Source organism: Mauremys reevesii, linkage group 13 (genome assembly GCF_016161935.1).
Source record: "Mauremys reevesii isolate NIE-2019 linkage group 13, ASM1616193v1, whole genome shotgun sequence".
Lineage (NCBI taxonomy): Eukaryota > Metazoa > Chordata > Testudines > Geoemydidae > Mauremys > Mauremys reevesii.
This window is the reverse complement of record NC_052635.1, coordinates 43,559,161-43,585,185: the sequence shown is the minus strand read 5'-3', so window position 1 is coordinate 43,585,185 and position 26,025 is coordinate 43,559,161. Positions and strand designations below refer to the sequence as shown.

Genomic DNA, 26,025 nt, shown 5'->3' with positions numbered 1-26,025 from the left:
CCATCCACTTTGCACTAGTGTGAATGGCAGCATAAAGTACTGGGCGACAGACTCAGGCCCTGTGGTTTTAGCCCCAGACTCCAACTTGGTATGCCCACTTTTGTGCATAAATGGTGTGCCCCCAGAAAAGTGGTGAAGCACCAGTTTTGCATGCATCTATAGCCATTCTGGTCATTAGTTGGGGAGCTAGCCATACACTCGCCAATCTGTTTCACTGTAATGTAACATACATTAACAAACAGGTATAAGAAACTAGGTACATGACTAGAGCTACATAAAGATCTTCACAAGCGAGAAAATACTGGAACAGACCTAACTTGATATCTTTAGATTATGAAGCCCTGTCTAGAACTTTTAAACCATTATGAAATATAATACTGTTTAACAAGGCTTGTGTCCATGCTAAGCACGTTTTAAACCAAATATAGCTATAGAACAGTGCTTGCATGCTAAGTAATTCTGAATGTGATTCATCAAATTACCACAAACTAGGAGCCACATTCTGATCTCAATTACCCTGATGTAAATCCAGAGTTAATCTAAAACCAACAATGTTTAACTAAGTTCCGGATATGCTGAAGGGTCTGACTTTATTCAGACAGCAATAGTGTAAATATACTTAAGTGGTTTCACCAACGGTTTCCAAAAGCAATTTAAATTTTAGTGCTCACGTGGACAGGCCAAAAGTTAATTTCTTGAATGTTACAGTTGGAGGAATTCCAAAACACATTTTCCTTCTGTTATGCTGAGATCATAAGCACAACCCATGAAATGGCATCAATAATGAGCACTATTCTGAGATCCAAATACACCAGTTGGAGCTCTATGTTTGATGGGGCAAATTGCCAGGCTTTGAGCAAAATGGACAAGACATTAATTCACTTTTTTGTTGAAGTATTCCATCATTCCCATCCTTTCAAACAGGAAAAACTCCTGGCACTACGACTTCCAATACGGACTTGAACTGCCCACAACAGGACATCAAAAGCACTAGGCAATGCTGTGCAAATTACTGAAATAGCGTGTTATAAAATGTTGCAAGTGTCCTGAAACTAGCAGTAGTAGGGAGCACTTACCACGTTACCAAGCAATGTCAGCATAATGGGAAAAAGGTACACAAATTAATAAGGTTAATAAGTGTACATATTGTATTTAAGCTGTCTCCATATTCTTTAGCACACATTTACTGTCAAACATTTGGGTCACTGATTCTACTACATGTCTACATTTCGCTGTCAGTGTAAGCATCATTCAGATGCTACTAAGATCTGGTTAATGTACTTGTAGCTATTTAAACTCACAATTTGTCTGTGTATCAAGCTATTTTATTATGTCAATGGTATAAGCAATCTTGTGTTTAAAATATCCCTTTCTCAGATTACTTGTATTGAGTACAGATAAATAGCAAAAGGCAGAAACTAACACATCTTAGGGATTTTGTTTTATAAGACACATTACTTGTGTTTGTGTAATCTGTGCACATAAAAGAATATGGAGACTGGCTTAGTATTTGGCCTCCTAATGGGTAGGCAGGCCCCTTCATACCTTGGTGGCCAGATGAGATACCCCCATGGAGAACTCATCAAGCATTTTTCCCTCTTTCACCTAGATGGATCAAAATGTGCGTAGTTAGTTATGAAACAAAATGGTGTCTACAGCTTAAAACAGGACAGCTTGTGATAACAGCTAAGGACAAAAGTTAAAAACAAGCTAAAGTATATTTGACTCAATAGACAATGAGGTTAAGAAAATAAAATATGAAGTCTGCTGCTACTAATGGGCTGATCCTCAGCTCTTTACAGTTAGTGGGACTCTTTCCATTGACTTATTTGGGCTTTGGATTGGCACTGTTACAGGAAACTTGAGAACTGGGGGAAGAGTGGCGGTGGGAAAAAACACCCCACACCGATAAAAAACTTACTGCATGGCCATTTATAAAGAATGTGTTTTACTGCATAAAATGGTATTCTGGAGAGACTGAAAACAAGGCACCTATAAGAATGGGTTACAAGAAGATACATTTTTATTATTTCAACAATTCTACTGGAAACCTTACAAAAGCCTTGCTATCCTTGCCTCCTGGTCATTTGGAGCACACTGGAATTTAGTTTCTCAGTTGGCGTAAAACAATCATCCCAATACAAAAGTGTATAAGTGACCTAATATAGTTACACATGGGCCAGACTGTCACTGCTTGCTGTCAATTATGTAGAAGATCTAGAATATCTAGAAGATAATTTTATTTAGAATAAACTAACAAAGCATTGCGCAAGGGCAGTTTGCCATTATTTACCTTAGCTAGTGTGCAACATCCTTCACTACAGTAGTCTTCCAACACATGGAAGTGAGCTACAGGAAAAGCACCCTAAGAAAATGTACTGGTTGCAATATATTTTGTATTATAAATTACCCTATTTGCATCTATACAGAATTTACCATCTCTACCAAAATGAAAATCTTGATAAGATTCATTTCTGTAAAAAGATTCTATTCTGGAAATGATTCAGGATCACAGAGAGTGGAAAATTCCATATAAAAAAAAAGACAATGTAATGAGTATGTGATACAAGAGGACTGATTTACTTGGGTGACAGGCTTATTTTTTTTCCAAATCTGACATGAATCTAGTGCTGGTACTATGTTCCCCATGAAACAAAAAATAATGTAAAAATAAGTATGTTTAGGAAAAGATTTATAGGTAAGTAGACCACCACATTCTCATACATGAAGGCCTAATTATACAAATTTTGGGACTGATCTAAAATCTGTAGACATATAGGCTAAATTAAATGCACATCACAGGGGAAAAAATATATAAACTGTGTTACACATTAACAGGGAAGACAATATTTGACACATTATGGAGACTGATTAAAATAGGTAAAATTAGCCAGCACCACTCACTCAGAATGGCTGCTTAGCTTTCTTTTTTTGCCAGCTGGATTACCTGGAAAGCACACATAGCATTCATCCATGTATCTAAAGCTAAAGTGTAAATAACTATATATGTGAGGAGATGGGCTTTTCCTCCTGCTTTTGATCCTTTAAAACTGTATTCTAAATTCCAGTAAACAATATAGCAATAATTTCAGAAGTGACACTAACAGTTACTCTTTTCCTTGTAAAATGAATAGGATAAAGGTCAAGTATATTCTGTTTTATGAATACAGATAATCCTTGAGATTAACTGATTAAAACAAGGAGCTAAAAAAAAAATCAAGAACATATATCTTTTTAAAACTGTCTGCAATCAGTTAGAAACCACATTACTGATCAGAATATATGAACCCTTATGTAGCTGTGGATGCTCTGATATGCCTTCAAGATGCTTATTTGAAAGGGAACAGTACCAGCAGTCAGAAGCGTGACTACTATGAAATTAAACACTCACTAAGGTAATATTACTAATCAAAATATTTGCTTATCACCGACCTCTCTAGCCAATTAAGAGGTGCCATGAGGGACTCTGAATTGAGCCCCAGCCACTCTTCCATCCCATGAAGGAAGATGGCTGTAACAGGGCATCTCATGGGACAGAGAACCAGCAAGAGAAAATGAGGATCTCTCAGGATTGATTTGGACATGAAGCCCATCAAAACGAGGACAAGTTTGCCACGAACATTTCTTTGGTAATATTAATATTGAATTATTTGGCATTTTCCCTCTGCTATTGGGCCAGGATATGTAAAATAACTGAACATGCTGTCAACTAACTAACTGCTTGTGACAGTACAAAACAGAATGACTTCCTAGGTAATGCAAAAATACTCTGTAAGTAAATGTACTCGTTTCCAAAGTTACCTTTTCCTGTGCAGGTTTGAGAACATTTTCATTTAAACTCTGACCTAACTCTGATGCCTATTTAAAAGCAAAACAAAAGTAAAGTCAGTTATATTTTCCTTCATAAAATACAGCCAACATTCACTGCCAAGAAACTAGCCTGCTGGAGACTCAAAGAACATAGGACAGAAAAGCCTTAAGCTTTGCCTCATACAAGCAACATAGTGAGCTAAAAGCACACACAATGCAACACTACAGAGAAAGTGCTACAAGAAAAAGAAAACACACATAAAAAGGCAATAAAGGCTGCTGAAAGTTCCCACAGACCAAGAAAGGTCTGTCCTTGAACTGGCACAACCTTTCAACCAGCAACAGCCCAGAAGGCAGGCCTCTTGCTAAGCCATGAGCTTTAGCAAATATTTTGAAAAACTCTGAGAACCGTAGCCCTCTTTACATGTTCTTGTTAATGGGATTAAATCAGCAGACACAAGCCTTTTCATATTAATTCTTTCACAATGAAATACTCTCTTCCTGTGACGCAGGCAATGTCATCTATTAATAACCAATTCCGTTTCTAGGCAATACACCAAGTCATACCCATGTGAAGGGATGATTAAACTATTTTATAGCTTAAGCTTCTCTGTCCGCTGAGATGTGCAGACATTCTAGGAGGAAAACTAAAATTATATCTAGGATAGAAGCATAAGGCTGCTGTACTTTAGAGAGGACGTTTACAGCATACAAATCCATACTGTAAGAGTGAGGAAGTCACAAATGAGTTTGGCAGGACAATATTAAAAGGACAGAGTCACTTGGAGTTTTTCATAACTGTTAAACTTTTCTCACAGTCCATAATAAAACAAACAATCTTTAACCAACCATTGGGTGACAAGTACACTACACTGATTAGTTCTTGAAGAGCTGCTTATGTGCTAAGCTGCTGCCATTTATTCTCTTTATAAACAAGTATTTGCAAAAAACCCAAAACACAAAAATCCCCACAGAATTAGAATCAGCCTATATTATGACTATTAACTCAGACATTGTCCAATTCATTGTCATTAAAAGGTATAATTAACTACGGTTAGTGATAAAAGATATCAAATATGATGCTTAAGGGAGCAATGGATCACTGCAGATATCAGGGAGGACCCTTTTGTACAGTAACAGGGCTGCACAATTTTGCAGCTGGATAGAGAAAGGGGCAGTGGGTGACATGGTTTTGTCTTCTTTTGAAACATTGGGTATTGGCCACTGTGAAAGACAGGATATCAAACTTGATAGACCTATGCTGTGATCCAGTACAACAAACACTATATTCCGTCTGTGGGGCTCTCTTACAAAATTCTGGCTTCAAATGGCACTCCAAAGCTATTCTGTATATACATTATTCCTGAATTCCACATGAAGAAGGAAAAACTGACACGACTAACATTTGCAAGTAGCATGGCTTGCAGTACAGAATGTTCTCTAACATACCAGAGGGCAGAACTGCCTCTTTTTTACTAATTTAACCTATTTTAAATAGGCTTGAAGAGACATTACAGAATGATGCACACGACACTATTAAAAAAAAATGACTGACTTAAAAAGAGGAAATAAAAAGAAGACAGCGCAAGAGCAAACACACATATTCAGCACGAACAGTGACAAAAAGCGCCCATGCACGTGAATATATGTGAGTGCTTTACCGGCTCTGGCTGCTGCTTGTAGCCCCAAAACTTTACCCAGACAGCACAAGAGAAAGAGAGCAAGGAAGGTAGAAGAAGCAGCTTTTAGCAAAAAAATTGAAGCATTTTTCAGGCAAGTTAAGTAGCATGATCCTTTTCCAATTCCAGGCTCTACTGACAAGAGAAATAAAGAGCAGAAGTCTGTTTAATGTCCAGTGGCTAAACTTAATTACAAAATACATGGCCGCCACAGTTCAGAGTCAGCCAGATTCTAAATGTGTACTATAAAGCAAAAGATCAGGTTGTTAATTAACAAATTTGAGCTATCATTAATATGGCTGAAGAAGAACAATCTGCTAAAGTGCTTGTCAGTAGATCTGATGAGCTTCTACATTTAGTTCTCTATATTATAAAGATGTACACCCACACTAAATGTAACAGTATATAAAGAATAGGTTTCAAAATGGAAAATTATATGTAGACCTCCATAACACTAAACTCTTCTCATTTAAGCCAAGCAATAAATATCTTATGGCTTTTAGCTAGGGTTCAAGCTGAAGTACTTCTGAGTGACGTTTTCTTTGTTAATCCTTCAAAAAACACATAACGTTAGCCTATAATGTGAGATAGTGACATACTAGCACCTGTAACTCCCTGCTGACCATCAAGCCTTCCCATGCATTTTCCAACCCTGTTTTGAACAATGTCCCATGTAGCTCAGGCTAATGCTGTACACACATGAATCACAGTTCAAGAGCAAGACTCTTTCATGTACTATAGATAATCCCCTTCCAACCCAAAACATAACATTTAGATTTTGGCACTCAATCACATTCCTTGGGTAATTCAAGGAGTAAAGCCAAATTTTGCTTCCCTGCTTGGGATTTTCAAAAATGTTCTACAAAAACAGACCATGTTTATGTCAGAGCTGTAGGCAACTCAGGTCTGACTGTCCTCGCTTTAATCCTAGTATAAAAACGAAATGTGTATATTTGAAATTGTTGCCTGTTTAAACACAAGCATCTTAATTCAATGTGCTGTTATTTTCAATTCATGCAATGGAATGAGCACATGCATTCTATTAAAACACCTACTTACAGATCACACACAAAAATTAGAAGCATATATTTTAAGGAGAAACAATCCTTAAGTTTCTCAAAAACACAATCATAACAGTATTGTATGGCATCAAACCATTCATTCATTAAACTGTTTAATTTCAATAGCAAATAACTACACCCATTATTTATGTGTACTGTAAAAATGTCACAATCCCTGTGGGAGTAAAACCTAATATGTAGTTTTTAAGAGAAAATAGCCTAGTGTATAATTATACAGATGCAAATATGCAGCACTGAGGATACACACCATGGTTTCATAAGGACCAGATCCAAGACATCTTGTACTACTGATATACAGAGAATTGGTAGGGATTCCTAATAATCCCGATTACTGTAAATGACAGAGCTACTTGTTTTAATCACCTTTTGAGTTGCTTGAGATCCAAATTTGGTAGCCTGTAAAACGGAAAAAAAAAATCGTTTGTTTAGATCAAATTGATTTTTTCTCCCTAACAAACAAACATGGTGAGTGAAATCCTGGTCCCAGCTGAAACCAGTGAGAACTTTGATATTGACTTCAATGGCGTCCAGGATTTCACACTCTATTTGTTAGAACACGTTCAACTTTAAAGAAAGTACACTCCTATCCTTCTATGAAGGTATCCACTGTCTATAGAAGCAAACAAAAACTGTTTTTTTTTTTAAATCATTTTCACAAAAAAGTTTCTCCCCTCATTTTTTATTTTAAAATGTTGAAATATTGACTAGCTCTAATTGTAAGTCGATAGCTACTTATATAATCCCCAAGACATAGATATAAAACCATTTGCCAAAAGGGGGCATAAAGACACGGGAAACACAGTAGCCTAGTATTGCCAGAAACTCGACTCGCACAAGGGGGGAGGGATAGCTCAGTGGTTTGAGCATTGGCCTGCTAAACCCAGGGTTGTGAGTTCAATCCTTGAGGGGGCCACCTAGGGATCTGGGGCAAAAATTGGTCCTGCTAGTGAAGGCAGGGGGCTGGACTCGATGACCTTTCAAGGTCCCTTCCAGTTCTAGGAGATTGATATATCTCCAATTATTACCTTTACCTTTTAACTCAGAATTCTAGACACTTCACTGCCATCTTTCCCTAATGTGCTAAGTAAATCAGTCTGACTTTATAGCTCAGTGTAAATCTACTGAACTAAAAAACTGAAACACAAAGCAACTGACCAAATCGACAATGTACAGCTCAGTGCGAAATTTCTGCAGAAAACACTAACTTGACTCAGCACTAATCCACACCATTGCCCCAGAAAACAAAACCCCTTTAAAACAAAGAATGGTAAATAAATGTTAATTATTCTTCTCTTGATATCTATGTGCAGTGCTCCAATTATTTACAGAAATGCCTCACCAAAGCTGTGTATGCATATCCAAAAATAAATATGTGGAAAATACAGGAAGTAGGAGCAAGGTCCAAAATATGAAATTCTCATGAATCCATAGGAATGGGAGGTCTAAAGCAGATGAGAAGGGCACAAACTGTGGTGTGGGGTGGTTTGTCAAGAGTTGTTGGCACTAGATAGTAAATTACATTTAATTCTGTGGTGGGATGTCTGAAAGTTTGGATGTATAAGGCTTTGGCAGCTTGATTCTAGAGGCTCTTAGTCAGGCACCTACCTCCGGCAGCTATTTCCCCTTCAGTGGCCAACTTAATGTGGCTGAAAACTGAGAAACTCTGCTGGAAGATGGAGATCCCATGAGATGGTGGGGAGAGGGTGAGGACGGGTTTTAGGCCCTTTCATCTTGTAGTGGTGGGAAAGGGGAGACAAGGCTGGAACATGTTTATAAGGTGGTGGTCACATGGCTGGTATTTGATATGGCGTGGGACAACAAGGACTCCTACCCTTTGATTCAGGCTGTTGAGTGCAAGGTCAAAGGGATCACAGCTCATGATTTAATCATTACCATTAGTGAAAATTATGTACACCAAAGAAGGCAGAGACGCCCAAGGACGGATCAAATGCCTGAAGATATTTTTAGCTCTCAACCACTGGTCTGTCAGTCCTCAAACTCTAATAACTCTTCCTTGTTCTACTTCATTCTATCTGCTTTAAATTTCAGAATGTAATACTGCAATACTATAGATAGATAGATAGATACTATTTATTTTATATATAAAATAAAAGGTATACTGCTCATCACCATAATTCTGAAAGACGAACAAAACACAAGCCCGTCACTGCAAAATAAAATTACAGTAGAATATAGCTTTTTAGATTCTGTTCAAAAGAACAGCATGCAAACATCTGGGAAAAGGTATGCTAGAGCTCAAAAGAGAAAGGAATGGAACATAAGCACACTTGCGAACATGGATTATGCCTCCGTAATGTTCCCTTTCATTGTAAATGTAGATGCAGTAACAAGTGTAGTTTTTAAAAACTGAACTAAAAAAACTGCGTAGCTTCTTATGTACTGTGCATATAAATCTGCATATAAAACCTGTACCAAAGACCATGCACAGCTTTGCTTATACTTAGTACATAAACATTTCCATTTTTTTAAATGATATACATAGAAGTCGGGGGTTCAGCTTACAATATGGAGCATTTATTATTTATTTCAAGATAAATCCCTGTCAAGATGCCAAATCAAGCTAACAGAATCCTTATACCACGGCAACAATAAGACTGAAATAGCTTCTTGTTTACTTACACCCTCTTTAGCTGCTGAGGCAAACTTGCTCGCTCCAGTTGTAAAACTGCTCCATCCCTTTAAAAAAAAATAAAAGGAGGAGGAGGAAGCTTAATTTAACATGTAATAGTGAAACAAAGTCAATATATTCTGTGGCACATCCTGTCCTGTAGCCATAAGAGATGCCCACTAATTGAGACAGATTTCCTTGTGGCGAAGTTCCACTGAACTGTAAAAAAATACTGCAGTGAATTTTCCTTGTTTTCTTGTGCATTCCTATACTACAAATGCTAATTATTATGACTGTAACATGAACAATCCTGAACATAGGTTAGTCTAATGGAGAAACAAACTTCACAAAGCTTTTGTTTCTCTCTAAATGCAAACGTTTTCACAATGATAGCAAGAGAAGACAAAACATTGTAGAGCCTGAATAAGTACAGGACACATCAAGACTAGTTTGTGTTTTGAGAGAGTTAAGATCTGGGGGAAAGGGCAAGGGGCAGAGTGAAACTTAGGTATAAGCCTGGAAGAAGCTGAAAAGGGAGCCAAGAGCCAGTGGATTCAAACAACATAAAACAAAACAAAAAGGATTAAGGGGCTCATAAGCAGCAGATGCAGATCCATTATTGATTTGTTTCTTGTTTATAAGAAAGCCTAAAACAACTTCTGGTTGTTTTTTTGGCCTTATAAATATCAGGAATATAAAGCCTTGTTTTGCCTGTTTTTTTCCTGGAAACCTCCATCAAGTTCAGGAAACTCAATCAGTAGTTTTCTCAGCCCTTAGTAATAGAGTGTGGAATCTATAATAAAGATTTTTTCCTCACAATTTTTTTGTCAGGCATTTAATAAGGAGCTACAAAGGAAACAGTTTTAAAAATTCTCATTAAAACTTTCTTTCTCTCTCAATTGTTCAGTTTGCAGTTCCTTGATAGTTGTGATATAATAGTATTAGTTACCCAGTCATGCGGAATCTTTCAATAAAAACAAGACAACAAGATCTGAATTTCTAACGTAAAACAAAAACAAACAGGAAAAAAAAACTTTAGCATACTTTTCAGGACTTCTTTATACACATTATAAAGAAACAAGGAAAGAACACTGACAGATTTTTTTTTTCCTTTGCAGGGCACCTGCAAGTAAATCTGTTAAGCTATGGAGCTGCACTACTTCAGTACTGCTTAACAGCAGCTGTATGGATCAGATACACCCCTATAACTGCCCCCATATAGTTGGTATGTCACTTCTGAAGCACAGATATTCCAGTGGTACATGGACACTTGTGAGCATCTCTGCAGAAAAGCTGAAAATAATACCAGAAAAGGTCAGGGTGCTTTGCTCATCATTCTTTCCAATGAATTTAGCTAGTTCATAAAAGAAGGTGTAGGCTCTATACTCAACAGTCCCTTTAAAGACTCCAGTGAGATCCCTTCATTAGTAGTCTCATCTTGCTTTGTTTCATGTTGATAAATGGAATGACAGTGATGATGCTGATGTGCAAACGGCAAGATGATATTTCTTGTAATTCTGATGTTAAAAGTAGGCTCACAGGACAACAGACAACCTAAACTGATCTCAGCCTAATCAGCATCAACTATACAGCAAATTAGCCATCTGATGAATAATAACGGGGGAGGGGGGGAAGCCTTACATGTGTATTTGATTTTTTTAGGTTTATTCCTCTCATATATAAGGAAAATTGTTTTCCTCAATCAGATGAGAATTCATGCAAATGAAAAACTTCAACCACTTTACAAAAGGTGTTTATGTTTAAGCTGCAGTTCATGGGTTTAGTCACAAGAGGGCATTTTAGTCACTAGTTTCAATCAGATCACATTTGAATAATGTCTGACAAAGATTTAGATCAGTGGCTCTCAACCTTTCCAGACTACCGTACTCTTTCAGGAGTCTGATTTGTCTTGCGCACCCACAAGTTTCACCTCACTTAAAAACTCCTTGCTCACAAAATCAGACATAAAAATACAAAAGTGTCACAGCTCACTATTACTGAAAAATTGCTGACTCACTCATTTTTACCACATAATTATAAATCAATTGGAATATAAATAGTGTACTGACATTTCAGTATATAGAGCAGTATAAACAAGTCAGTGTCTGTATAAAATTTTAGTTTGTACTGACTTCACTAGTGCTTTTTATGTAGCTTGGTGTAAAACTAGGCAAATATCTAGATGCGTTGATGTATCCCCTGGAAGTCCTCTGTGTACCCCCAGGGGTATGCGTACCCCTGGTTGAGAACCACTAATTTAGATGATACGGCAGTATTTTACCATAAAAAAACCTGAGAAGTACGTAAGACAGGTGCTTGTGAATTGTGCCATTTATAGAATCTGATATGTAATATGAATACTAAACATTTTTTCCACCCATCTGTGAACACCTTTTCCCATGACCCTCATCCTTCTTTAGGGTTCTGTGCCATATGGAATTTCTACCCTATTCCTTCCCCATATTTGAAAGGTACAAAACTGTATTTGAAGGATGATGTACAGATGAATGGAAAAGTAAGTCTGAATGCCTCTACACTAGGTCATGGTGCTGTAATGAAATCTTGCATACACCATACAATAAACTCTAAGAAGCAAAACACCTAGGCATGTGTCAAATATGAGAGCTGCAGACCCAAGGAAGCCTTCCAGACCTGCTAGAATTATCTCTGATGGGATCATCAGGTCACAGAGAAGAAACTAGGAGCACAAAAAAGCAGCCACAGGGGACAGGGCAAGGAGGTTTGTTAGTTTCACTTAAAGACATAACCCATCTAGGAGTTCCATGAAATACAAATAAGGTATGAGCAAACTGACTTTTGCATGTTCCTAACGCTGTAAGTAACCATTTGCAATGGTATTTGACTTCTGTGGCTGAGTGGAGACTGACAACAAGAGAGTGTTGGAGGGAAAGGAAATAAGGATACGATACACTCTTACAAATATGAGCAATCCCTAAAGGAAAATCCAAATCTCCCCACATTTTTCCTTACATCAGGTATCACCAAACTGTCTATTTATACTCCCATTGCCTATCACTAGGAAATCTCTTGGCCCTGGTAAACAGTTTGCTACTTGTAGTTGCACATTCCTTGCCAATAGTAGAGTGGTCAATTCTTTTAGTGTTAAGAAGATCATGTTTGGAATCCTGTTAGGCCTGCCTCCACCTGTCTTTTTGACCAGCATTTTAGGCTTAATGTGTTGGCGGGGTCCGGACTTTTGATCCGATTGCTTTGAGAAGACACGTAAGTGTCAACCACAGAAATAAACAATGTTCCTCAGATGCACACGCATTGCATATTTCCCAGTTACAGCTATTAATTTTCTCTCTATTCATATTTCCATAATCTGGGCTACAAATCCAGGAACATACTGCTAACAGTCACAGAAAGCTCAGAGAAAGAATCTCCTTACCGAGTATAGCGAAGACATGGCATTGTTGAGGAAGTCATCATCTTTTTTCGGAGGGTTGACTGTGTTCCCAAATCCCACATAGCGATTCTCTTGGCCACTAAATCACACCCCAACAGAAAACAATTGTAATTATTATGCATTTCATTAAAACTATCAGACCAAAAATATAAATTATAAGATACAGCTGAATTTTTGTTTCTTTGTTTTAAAGATTCTCATACACCTGGAAGTAAAGGACTGGTAGAATTTGCATCAGCAGGAAACTGTGTGCTTGACTCCCTCACTCAGCTCTACTTTTGCAGCTTGTTTCTAACATGCAAGAACACCACTGCACAATTATGTAAAGCTAGTGAATGTGCACTGTAGACAAGAAAACCTCCTTGCAGATTTTATCATCTCAGTAAATCTTCTCCTGTGGTATAATAGATCAGTTAGTTACTTCAGAACTGTGGTCTCTTTTTGCATATCACTGCATTAACTGAAGAACCTAGTGGTAGCGTTATTAAATACCTGAGTTTCACACGCTCTGCTCTAGGCAACTGAACCTGAAAGCTTCATAGACCAGGAGGCCACCATGGTGATAAAGCTACTGTCTATATTTGACTCACAAGCCTCAGCTTCACTGCACATCAAACCTTTCCTTGATACATAGGAAAGAAAAGGCCCTTTTTAATGCTTTTATACCCAATCCTTTGTCATGTATTATCACTTATTTTACACCCAGTGAGGATGTGACCAGGGTCTGGTATGGCCCAATGGATTAACAGAGCCATATGTAAACTGACAGGAAAATAATAAGGCCCTAGTGTAGGGTATTCTGAAGGGCCATGACACACAATGGTTGATACAGAAGTGTCTAGTCTAATAAACATTACTTGCAAGTCAAATAACTTTACCCTTGATAGGAGCTGAAATCATCGTTTAACCAGTCTTCAAACGCTTTGTCGGAAGAACCAGCTGCATTCTGGGATGGTCCAGCAGATCTACTCAAATGAAAGATTTTTAGGAAGTTAAACTACATGAAGCATAAAGAAACAAATGACTTTGCTCATCACAGAAGCTTGTGCCGAAGACGGATCAGAATTTTACATCCATCAGGCGAGAGCATCTGAGTCTCTTAACTCATGGAGAAAGAAAGCTGTAAACAAGTCCACAAACAATGGTGTTTAGACCACTAAGTCTGCTAGCACTTAGTGGTTATTGTAGAACTTGCCAATCACAAGTTGCTGGTTCTCCTTGTTTCTAGTTCCTTGTACAGGTAAACCTGACTCTTTATTGCCAAGAAGAGCCAGAAGCACCTGAAAGCAAGCTATGCTTCTACCAGGGATCCAGAAACATCAGAGTAAGAGAAACACAGATACCTTCAGGGACTGGAACCACCAGCTAGAATACAGCTGGCAGCCATGAAAGGGAGAGGGCTGTTGGGGTGAAGGTGGAAGAGGGGACCAGGTGTTTGACCATGACAGAGGGGAGATGGTTCATGCAGCCACAGTAAAGTATATTCAGGGAAGAAAGGAAAGCAAAAGAACAGGACAGAAGGAAAAAGCAAAAATAGGCAATATTTCCTGTATTCTGGACAGCTAAATACACTAAAGGCTTTCCTATTCTGAATGTAAGGAAATACTGTAGTAGCCCATTGGGAAATGATGCAAGCACAAATGAGAGGGACTGTAGCTAGTACAATTACAATCTGTATTAAGAAGTGGTCCACACTGAAGAAAGTTTAGATAACACTGCTGTCAAACTAACATGCCATCACTTCCTATCCAAAAATCAGAGAAGAGCAACTTCATTAAACTAGCTGCTGAGCTGTGGCTGGACATTGACATTTTAATCTGGGAGACTGAAGCTAAAACATGCTAATAGTAGTAAAATGGTAAATATCTAGGAAAACAAATCTGAGGCAGATAATAGTTCCCCAATTACAAAATGTCTTTGCCATCTGTTTTCTCAGACACAGCTTCCAAAGAAATAGGAGGGTAAAAAAAAAAAAATTAACCCGATTATGGAAATGAAAGTACTTCTATCTTTAAAAAAAAAAAATTGAATGGAGATATCCTATCTCCTGGAACCGGAAGGGACCTTGAAAGATCATTGAGTCCAGCCCCCTGCCTTCACTAGCAGGACCAAGCACTGATTTTTGCCCCAGATCCCTAAGTGGCCCCCTCAAGGATTGAACTCACAACCCTGGGTTTAGCAGGCCAATGCTCAAACCACTGAGCTATCCCTCCCCCCAATAGGGATCTAGCAAAGAGTGCTGCCAGTGGAGACACATAGTCTGTCAGCAGAATAAGAACAGTGACATTCAACTGTCATGCTTGATAGCGAGATCAAACTGTATGAGAATTGGATAACTAGAATACATACCGATGAGCTGAAGACAGGGCCGTCTTGGGCTGAGGTGGAGTCCAGTCTCTGGCAGGAGAAGTTTCAAGAGACCATTCCTTGCCCTCAGCTAAAGTAGCCACCTAAAGAGGGGGAGAAAGTGTGAAGAAGATGGTAAGGTCCTAATTTTCAAGTAAAATGAAAATGTAGAAATAACCTTCAACAGAGTGTCAACAGTCAGTTGGAGCAGCTGCAGAAGCAGGCAAAGTAGGGATTACTGCATGGGACAGAGAGTAAAATGGTTGTTTAGCTGATGCTGCTCCTCCTCCCAGCTCCAGGGCTGTGCAAGGAAGACCTCCTTCATTGTGGGGAAGAGCAGCATTCAGGTGGTGACTCCTCCTCAGATGGTCTTGGGAAAAAACTGCTGAGAGGAACCAACCAGCCAATGAGAGCAGCTGGAGAGGCAGCCAAATCAGGGCTTTTTCCATTCAGAGATTTTCCTATAATTTTGCCTAGACTTTCCCTCAGCTGTTTCCTCCAAAGTTCTCCCTCGTATTCTCTTCACCTTAGCTTCCAAACTGGTCCAATTTACCCTCTTCTTCCCTGTCCTGCTAGAGACCTGTCCATCCCAACTCCCCCAAATAGTAAAGATCTAAGAACTACAGTATGAGAAACTATGCAATGTTAAGCTATTGAGATGTTCCCTCTTCTAGCTGCAGAGTATCCCAGACCAGCAATTCATAAGTGGCACAACTACACCTCTTTTGGCAATCCAATTTCAAAACTGTGTAAGAGCTCCAGCCATGTAGAATGCAGCTTCTCAACTTAGTAGTGCAGGCCAGCATAAATGCACAACCCCTGTGTGTTCAAGTCTCTGCAATTTCCAGGTGCGTATTTGAATTTTGAGGGGTTTTATTTTGAGAAATTGCACAAAGCCTCCTTTTGGAATGACATTTCCAGTGCAGGCATGGATTTTGCTGCTCTTTATGGTCTCACTTGCTCTTGGCAGAGTAATCTGCCATTTTGCATCCACCAAAAAAGAAGTGCTGGCAATTAATTGGGCCCTATAGTATAAGATAGTCTGATGCAATAACAAGCTGACTCTCAGCTGGTGTAAACTGGCATAGATCCATTACTTTCAACTGTGCTACAACAAATTACACCATTGATAATCTGGCGACCATGGACAAACAAAAAACAAGGACATTAATGAAAATTTCTAGAGAATAAGCTTTTTGTAGATTACAGAACAGCAAGTCTTATCCTCTCTCAGGAACTGCAACAAGTTTTTACAAAGAGGTTGCAAGATTTAATAAGTGTTTGTCAAGTGCTTTGAGATTTTCAAATGGGAAGTATTAAGGATGCACAAGTTATTATTCATCTGTGTTTACCTTATCTCTAAAGAGAGCTGCAGCTTTGCTGTTGTATTTCTCCTGCATTGACCAGCAGGGATCATAATCCTCCTGAGACTCCAGAAATTCTCGAAATTTGCCATTACCACCAGCCTTCATCTTCTCCAACTCAATGTCCTTCCACTTGTCCATAGTGACAGAGCGCACAAAGCTGGAAATCAGAATCAGAGAGGAAACACCTCACTTTTTATTTATTGCTAGAATCCCGTTATTATAATATACCATAAAACAAAATTAAAACACCTCATTGGCAGCTATATCAAAAATTAAGCCTTTAGAAATGCCACTGCTAGCAACTGCTCTTTTACTGAGATTGCTTCCTACCCTGCAGGGAGGAAAAGCACTATAGCAAAAAAGCCTTATGAGTTTTCGCTGTTGAAAAAAAACAGTGAGTTCCACTTAAAGGAGACAGTCCGTGCAAATGAAACAAAATGTAGATATCCCAACCCAAATTCTGAATTGCCTATCAAAATCACTTAACAGAAAATATTTTCCCGACATTTTCCAAACAAAAGGTCTGCTACTCTTTAGTACCACCCATCCCTCAGGAGTGCACTTAGAATGAACATCAGGTACTCAACAAGTCATCTGTCCTATATCTAAAACAACCACATCCAAGGGCATTTATGACTGGGATTAGTGTCCCTCAGCTTTGCTTTAGGACATAAATTAGTGCTGCTGCTCATTATTCCACATGAAAAACAAATAGGCCCCTATTGTTAATGCATAAATATTCCATCAAAGAAAAGGTCAAGGAGATCTCCTCACCAAGACCCTAAACCTTTGCTCCATCTACATCCTCTCTTGGTCCTTACCCTCCTCACATCTCTTTTTCGTCTCTGTGCTTCATTCCTTCTTTCATGTAGCAATTGGAATAATTTCCACTTCTTATTCACTGAACACTCTCGACCCCCTACTCACCTTCAAATCATCCTTTAAAAACCACTTCTAAGTGTCCCCCTGGTATTAGCGTTTGCATTCCTGAATTCTCCTCTCTCTCCCTTATCTGAATAATTGTTCCATATTCTGCCTCTCTCTGTTAGATTTAGACCCAGGACCATACACATGTGTATGTGTTGGAAGGGGGAGAGGTTGTTTGCTCATTGGCTCATTTTAGAGGAATATAAAACACTTTGTGTACTCGACAGGAACCTCTATAAACAACATACATTCTATGTTCTATAATGCACTGGGTACATTTATAGCATTACATACATGCTTTATAGTAGTATTACAATTGTCTTAGTTCAATTTTAACAATACCTGGTACCGCTAGAGTTCTTTAGCCTACAAGAATAGACAAAATTTAAAATAGGACACAACATGAACTGATAGGACTAGAGATCTCCTAAATTTCTCCATAACATTACATTTGTTTCATGGAGAGGTAACATACTGAGGTAACCTAACTTAATCATGTGTGTACTTACACCACTAACTCATTTTTGGTTTCTAGATTCCACAGTGGATTAGCAATACATCATATTCTGATTTGCAAAATTCTAGATTTGCTGTTGTGCTGAAGCATGGCAAACTTGCATCTCTATAGCTATATCCAAAAATAAAATACTCCTTGCAATGACTTCCATATTTTTCCCCTTAAGAAAAAATTGTAAAACATCTGGTCTGTGTTTGTTTCCAAGACTGACCTGAGGTGAACTCCCAAGCCTCTGTGTTTTCCTGAGCATTCCAGACAGATCCAGATTCCATAGGTCACGCTCACCCATTGAGGGTTAAATGCACCACACTCAAAACAGACCTATAAGAAAAAAAATATTGTCCATAACTCTCCGTCATCATTTGCTCTGGGTAAAACTTTCAAAGTACAGACACAGAAAATCATAAAAAAGCTACTTGCAGCAAATAAATTCAGAATTAGGAGTCGTTAGTGTTTAAAGACTTCTTCCTCGTGTACATAAGTTCCATTACGTAGTCATTTAGAAAGAGCCTTGAGGGTTTAATGTTTTATAGGCAGAACCATTCATGTTAACTGACTCAGACTATAGAAATACAAGCTAAACTGATGTTTCTGTCTCTAGAAAGACTGAATTAAACACTACCCTCAGGGCACCATATAAATATATTATGAAATAACTTTGTTTCACATGTCCATAAAGAACAAAACGTACACAATCAAAATTTATGCTTTTGTAAGATTGTTTTGAGGGGGAGAAAACAGTCCAACAGGTAAAGAATAACTTAAGTGGAATTAGTTGTGTGTCATGGAGAAAAAGTTATGAACATCAATTCAGTTCTGTGATCTGACCATCTGACAGCCAGTCACAAACATAATTGCAAGTAGCATGGTTCTAGCACCAATCCAGGTAGACATTTAAAAAAAAATAAACATACTTGTGTACTGGGCAGCTTCTGTTCTTTTATAGCAGGGATTCTAAATACAGTTTGTCATCAGGTCATGTGGGGGCAACTGACTGAGAGTTTCAAATATCATTACAAATCCCTAGGGTGTATAGGAGGACTTCCAAGGCAGATTACCATAAATACGGTAGCACACTGACAAGATTATTTTGTTTGTATTATTAGAGTATAAACATAAAGTGCTTTAAATAGAAAGTTCCTATTCTTAAAATATACAACAATGTCCCAAAACAAAATTCTCTGAGGGTTTGGCTGACAAACCACCAGTGGTTTACTGAATCACTAAAACCACTCAAAGGAGTTATGCCCAATACTTGACAGTTTATCAATCTTATTGGAATACAATTTAATGGAAGTATATACATATCCACATCCGTACCTTAAAATTTATTGGCTATGCTAATACCATTAATAAAATATCTCCAGAGAACAAATTCAGTTGTCTGAAATGGGCTGAAAAGTATTTGTTGCTGCTTAGTTAAATGCTTCAAACAATATATATATAAATATATATAGACCTTCTTACATTGTTCTCATCTTGCACTCTGATTTCTTTAAGAACTTTCCTTGTTCTTGGACTTGCCATGTTTCTATAATAGGGGGAAAAAATTTTAAAGACTTTAAAACAAATTACATATTAAGTGCTGATCAAATACTCAACACTTGTACAAGATGCAAAGAGTTTACAATCTAAATTTTTTGAAGAGGCACAGTCAATTGTGTATTTGTTCCTTGTTACAAGAAACACATGATTAATATCACAGATTAAAGGAAAACTGTATTTTTCAGTTTACTGTGTGCATTTGACACTTTAAACAGCAACTGTAACTGACTGTGCAATGTATCAATGGGATATCACTAATGAAGAGCTGCAGGGGGCTCAGGTACCTGCTCTTCCATAGCTCTACAAGAACATGGTTAAGAGCAGCAGATCCCAAACCTGGAGAGGTACACAGTAATAGGTAGGCATGCAGGCATACACATAAAAATGTAGTGGGCAGCAGTAGAGGCAACCCAAAACACTTTTGATGATGTTGCTCTCAAACCCACCCACTCCCCCTGCTTAAAGACCCTTATAAACCCTAACCAGTGTTCTAGCAAAGGAGCAGAAACTCTTATAAAATGTCAATTTAAAAATTCTGTACATGCTGTTTAAAGGGTGCTCTATAAGAAACTTGCTTTTTATGAAAAATAATTTTGAAAAAGGTTGACAGCTTCCCTTTAAAAATTAGATTTTTAAGAAATACATCCTGACTATTTAAGTCTTTATGTGAAATACACTTTAAGCTCTGATCAGGTCTGCAATACTGTACTACAGACTTGACAATTTGCAAGTGGCATGAAAATTAACAGCTGCTAAAGTGCATGAAGCGAAGTTAAACTACAGATTTTAGGATATACATTCAGCAAGGAACTTGGATTTATATGTAGTGCACTTATCTGAAGCACTGACAGACATTAAACACATTCTCGTAAATGAGATTGCAACATATATAGAATTTAGTTGCTTAGGATGTAGGGTGAAATATAACATTACAATTTAGATAAGAGGAAATTATTCAAAGCTTATAACAAATAGGGTTGTAGGGTATTTATTTTGCTGTACTTTAAACACTACCACCTCTTTTTCCTTGTCCTCCACACCCAAACCTTTTCCCTACCAAAAATGTCATTTGAACGTCCAAAATTCACTAAGAAATAGACATAGAAATATCAGGCTGACCTAGGAGCAATGCAGAGCACTACATTCAGAATACAAGAGGGATTAGGAAAAAAGCAGAAAAGAATGGGTCAATGTCTGAACCTATTAAAAAATAAAATCGAAAGACTTATTTTGAAATGTGAAGGTCTCTGAAAAGGAAAGGGGATTGCCTCAGCTACCTCTGACACTTCCATATTACTGTTTTTGAGAAGTGTGGTTTAGTGGACTACGCATAGGCCTGAGGCAGCTCTAATTAAGTTTTTTACTCTCACTCAGTGTGTGCCTTTAAGCGAATAGCTAAAGCCTTTTCTCTTCTTCTGTAAAATGAGAAGAATACTATTTACTCAATTCACCAACTTACTGAGGGAGTTAATATTCACAACACTTTAAAGTGTCAACAACTATGTAAGTGCTAAGTGCCATTCCAAAACATAGACATGTCCACAACTGGAGAAAGTCACACCGATTTCCAAGCTTTACATTGTGTTTTTCCCCCTGTAAAAAAAAAATCCCTTTAATCTTTAATTTGTGTCATCACTGCCATACAGGTTTACAGTAAACACTAAACTGGACCACCTTTCCTGTGAATTATAGCACTAATATGCAGTGGTACAGCGAAGCTGTGCAAGGCCAAGGGCTGGTATCCAAACACCAGCTATTTCAGTGTAATTCATGAAAAAATAAATACAAAATTGCAGCTACACATTATTGCTATTGAAAGAAGAGATTATCTTTATCTTTGCAGGATTTCAATCTGTATTAGGCATTCCTTTTAATTCATGGCCATTGAAAAAATGCAGTAAAGGATGTAATGTTTGTACAGCAGTGTTTATTTTCATTACATTTTGAGGACAATCTTGTTTTTAAACTTACACTCATCATCTAGCATTTGACCTTTTTTAATCATTAATCAGATCATCATTAGTTATTCTTTACTGAGCCAAGAAAGATTACCAACTCTACAGGCTTTTCTATTTAAAAATATAAGAGTGTTATTAGGTTACATTGTAATTAATGCTTGATGAAGTATAATATTTCAGCAGCCCTATTTCAAACTTAAATGTACTGGATTTTTGTTGTTGGTTCATTAATCAGAACAGAAACAGCTTTTATGTCTTGTATAATGAAAAAAGAATGATAACTAATCTTTTTTTCTGATTAACTGCACTATTTCTTCAATGGGATTCTGAAACTAAAGCTTCCCTTATATACCTTGCTCACATCCATTGAAGAAGGAAATAAACTGATATATATTTTGATCATAATCTAGTCAGAAACTGCAGCAAATAAGCTTCCATGGATCTGATGTACAAGTCTTCATTTTCTCTTTTGTCACTGGTGGGAAGGGGGGAATCTCCCTCCTTCCATTACACACACACACTCCCTGTCTAGTCTGAAGAAGAGATTAAATTGTTTTAAGTGTTTCATTTCTGAATTTAAGATATTAATCTAATTAACAGTGGTAATTTGTTGATAGATAATGAGGGTGGGGAATATATTTAGTTACATAATTTTCGTCTATTCTCTTTCAACTCTCCCTCCACGTTTAAACTTTTTTTTTTTTCTCAAATTTGCAGAATCATGCATAGGTATGTGATGCAGTCTCTCTCTGGTGTTATTTGCCTGCCCTCCTTTGAATGTCCCATATCATTACTTCTCCCTCATCTAGAAATGCTAGAGCAGGTTTTCATTCAGAATAGTGGGGAAAAGAGATGCGGGCTGTCTGATCCAATCAGAAAACCTTCTAGCCTTATTGGGCAGAGATCTAAACAGATGCCCCACTCCGGAAGTTAGGCTCCTCCTCTGGCCAAGATGCACTGTGGTTCTGGTGGAGGAGGAAGAGTCTGAAACAAGTCTTTTGGCCTAGACTTGCACTGGTTAAGGAGGGAGAGAACTGACTGCCCTGCTCAACACACTTTGCTTCTGCTCTCCTATCCCTACCGCCCCCACCAATGGTGCTTATCAGCACTACTTGATGGGGGAGGTTGAAAAACCGAAGTCAGGCTGCAAAGCTGCTCTCCCCCTCCCAACACTGCTCCACCTAGCTGGCAAAATGCAGAGGACCCAAGTACAGAAGGAACTTAAGTTCCTGATTCAGATGACTTAGCGGTAGAGTGGGATTCCATTACTCAAGAGAACGCATTGCAGGGATAGTTGTAAAGTTGTGACTCCCATGATCACAGCAACTTTACAGTGCTATGGAAGTCATGAATCTTCACAGCACCTCTGTGCAGTAGACAAGAATACCCACTGTACAGACAGGGAAAGGGAGGCACAGAGAGGTTAAGTGAATTACCCAGTGCTAAGGAGAGATGTATTGAACCAGGATTAGAATTCAGAAGTCCCTGGCTCCCAGTTTTGTGCTCAGACTGTCTCTCTCTCCAGTATTCTTTACTAGTAATCATCTAAATCCCAAGTCATCTAGTCCCCCCCAATGTTTATTTTCTATGTGAATATGATTCAATTATGGGTTCATCTGTTCCAAGCATCACCTAGTCATTAAAGTCAACCTAAAAATACAGTAGAACCCTGTTTATCCAACCCTCCATTATCCAACTCTTTGTATGGACAAGCACAGCACAGAGGTCCAGAAGGGGGCAATCTCTCTTGTGGCTGCTAGATGGCGTTGTATCACTGCACTTTCCCATTCTCCGGATTATCCAGATTTTTGATTATCTTATCTGGCCCCGGGTCCCAATTAGATTAGATAAACAGGGTTCTGCTGTAGTCTATGAGTTAAGCCACAACCACAGTAATACACTAAGAGTTCACAGTTTTACACACACATTTACAGATATTGGTCATCTTCTGGAATTCAGTTGAGGAACTGGCAAGAACAATTAGAATTTGTAATTTTGTTTGGAAGTTGTGCTCCTTGAACCTGCACTGTGGACCCAGAACACTTTAAATTACAGTATAACTGAATTACTGAACCTCAGTGCCGTCACCTAATCACTACTGCCTCTATTCTTCAGTACCCTAAACACTGTTTTCCGGATTTTCTACAAATTATAAATACAGAAAAGGCAGAAAACAAATTATAAAGAAAAGTAACATTTATCTTGTGGAAATAAGTTTTCTTTGAGGAATGTAACTCTAAAGTATTCCCGCCAATATTATGGAGGAAAAGAAGATTAAATATTGAATGGAAAAGAGAGTTTACCATAAACACATAATTCAGACAAACACACATACAAATTAACTATGACATTTTAGACTAAATGTGCCAGCAAACATTCTACAGCAGAACAGGTTTTCAATGGATCAGTATATTAAGTACCCTGGAATGTTTTGTTTCCTGGTCTTGAATATTCAAGTCATCTGCTTCCACACTGGAGAGTAAAAATGTACTCTGCATTTCCTGCAGCAATGATTGATTCCACAAACCAGGATGTCACCCATGCTGACTGCCTCAGCACTGAAGAATCATGCTTATTGTCTTATTTACCCAAACCATCTATTAATCATCCTTTTGTTTTCCTAAAAGCAAATAAATGAAGTGCTAGTAGCAGTAGCTTATTTAGAAGTACAATTATGATGGTCAATATTTAAAACAGCTACAGCAGGACTTTGAAACTCTGACATGGTGGCCTAGTCACAGGGCTGAAACTCTGATACTATATAAAAAGCAAACGGGATAGGTTCCAGATACCTTAGTTTACAGACTTCATCGGGATTAAAGATCTCTTAGGTAAGATGGTGGTATCAGTCTGCGGGGCATAACTTTTTAAAATGGTTTAACTGTTGGACAAACATTCTCAAGCCATTTTTTCAAGTTAGATGCTTTTCCACACTGACCAGCACAACCATCTTACCTGAAACTAAGCTCAAGATGAGAAGGTGGAAGAGATTTTTAATCCACATCCCAGTGAAGCCTGTAAATCGAGATACTCAGATCCAGGCTCATTTCTTGAAGACTGTTTCAGAACATGGCCAGATTCCTAATGAGGATGGAGGCTTCTCCTCTCTAGAAGATTTGGGGGGGGGAGGGGAAGGGAGAGAGAGAGACAGACAGAAGAGCGCTGCTCTTAAAAACAGATACAGTGGACAGAGTCTCATTTAAAGCAGTATTTTTTTTAAGCAACACGATTTTTCCTTTCTGCCTTTAAAGCACAAGAACAAGCCATGAATACCACTGGGGACAGGCTGCACTCTACCCAGAGTGTGGCTGATCTGGGGCCCGCTCTGCACTGATGGATGGAAGGGGGCTACCATCTGCAAGGCCTGTCCCGGCCAAGGGACACGACCCAGCAGCGGTAACTAACACTGGCTGGCAAGGCGCTGTCACAGCCGCAGCTAGACACACCCGGGGCAGGACCTCAAGCCCAGGGCTTGCCTCTGGCTCCCCAGATCCGGGGGTGGGGGCTACAGAGAACGTCCCGCAGAACCCTCCTGGACGGGGGAGAAGGGCTGAAAACGATGGGGGCTGAGGGGACCAGCTACGGGGTCAGGCAGGCCAGGGCCGAGGGGGCGGCTACGGGGTCGGTGGGGAGGCAGGCCAGGGCCGAGAGGAGGCCGGGATCGGGGGTGAGGCAGGCCAGGGCCAGGGCCGGGGGCGGCTATGGGGGTCGGGGAGGAGGAAGGTAGGCCAGGATCAGGGGTGGCGGGGAGGGCGGTAGGCCAGGGCCGAGGGGCCGGCAACGGGGTCAGGAGGAGGGAAGCCGAGGGGTGCCGGGATCAGTGGGGAGAAGGAAGGCAGGCCAGGGCCGAGGGGGCTGGCTACAGGGCGGGGAGGGCGGCAGGCCAGGGCCGAGAGGGGGCCGGCTACGGGGGCCGGGGGGGAGGAGGAAGGCAGGCCAGGACCGAGGGGGAGCGGCTACGGGGTCGGGGATGAGGCAGGCCAGGGCCGGGGGGGGGCCGGCTACAGGGGTCGGGGGGGGAGGGAGGCCAGGGCCCGGGGGGGCGGGATCGGGGGGGGGAGGAGGAAGGCAGGCCAGGACCGAGGGGGGGGGCCGGGGATGAGGCAGGCCAGGGCGGGGGGGGGCTACAGGGGGGGGGGGGGAGAGGCCAGGCCCGGGGGCGGGATCGGGGGAGGAGGAAGGCAGGCCAGGACCGAGGGGGCCGGGATCGGGGTCAGGCAGGCCAGGGCCGAGGGGGGGCCGGCAGACCAGGGCCCGTGGGGCGGGATCGGGTTGAAAGGGGGCCCGGGCCAAGGCGCCCGGGCGCGGGGAGAGGAAGGGCCGGGCGGCCGGGGCGAAGGGGCGGCTGAGGGGAGCCCGGGGTCCCCCGGCTGGAGCTCGGCCGCCCGTCCCGGGCCGGGGGTCCCGGCACCCGGGGCCGGCTCTGTACCTCCTGCGGCAGCGGGCAGCCCCGGCTTTCACTCTCCCCCGGCTCCTCACTCACCGCGCAGCCGCCGCCGCCGCCGGCCCCGGCTACGTTGCAGGTTTGCAAAGCATGCTGGGAAAGGGGGAAGCTTAACCCCCTCGGGCCCGGCCCGCGAGCGCCGGGGAGTGGGCGGAGCCCAGAGGGAGGGAGACAGGCAGAGGGGGGCGGGGCACAGGCCGGGGGCGGGAAAGAGACACTCAGACAAAGGAGGGGGAGAGACGCACACAGACAGAGCGACACAGGGACAGGGGGACAGAACTCACTGGAGCA

General features: G+C 40.1%; 1 protein-coding gene across 7 annotated transcripts in view; it reads right to left on the bottom strand.

Annotated features, from left to right (window-relative positions):
• Positions 1 to 25,801, bottom strand: part of ARFGAP1 (ADP ribosylation factor GTPase activating protein 1) — a 31,798-nt gene extending 5,997 nt beyond the window's left edge. Inside the window, exons 1-12 of one of the 7 annotated variants that reach the window (XM_039498912.1) lie at positions 25,720 to 25,757; positions 23,711 to 23,910; positions 19,255 to 19,318; positions 17,999 to 18,108; positions 16,329 to 16,500; positions 14,980 to 15,080; positions 13,509 to 13,595; positions 12,613 to 12,709; positions 9,212 to 9,268; positions 6,935 to 6,967; positions 3,802 to 3,858; positions 1,546 to 1,605 (exon numbers count right to left, since the gene is read on the bottom strand). In XM_039498912.1, coding sequence (XP_039354846.1) covers positions 1,546 to 1,605; positions 3,802 to 3,858; positions 6,935 to 6,967; positions 9,212 to 9,268; positions 12,613 to 12,709; positions 13,509 to 13,595; positions 14,980 to 15,080; positions 16,329 to 16,500; positions 17,999 to 18,108; positions 19,255 to 19,314 — 834 coding nt within the window. In that variant the 5' untranslated portion in view covers positions 19,315 to 19,318; positions 23,711 to 23,910; positions 25,720 to 25,757. Of the gene's footprint in view, positions 1 to 1,545; positions 1,606 to 3,801; positions 3,859 to 6,934; positions 6,968 to 9,211; positions 9,269 to 12,612; positions 12,710 to 13,508; positions 13,596 to 14,979; positions 15,081 to 16,328; positions 16,501 to 17,998; positions 18,109 to 19,254; positions 19,319 to 20,791; positions 20,811 to 23,710; positions 23,911 to 24,245; positions 24,398 to 25,719 lie in introns of those variants that run through there. The other 6 variants (XM_039498911.1, XM_039498913.1, XM_039498910.1 and 3 more) reach the window with 6 other exon arrangements.
• Positions 25,802 to 26,025: the final 224 nt, after the last annotated feature.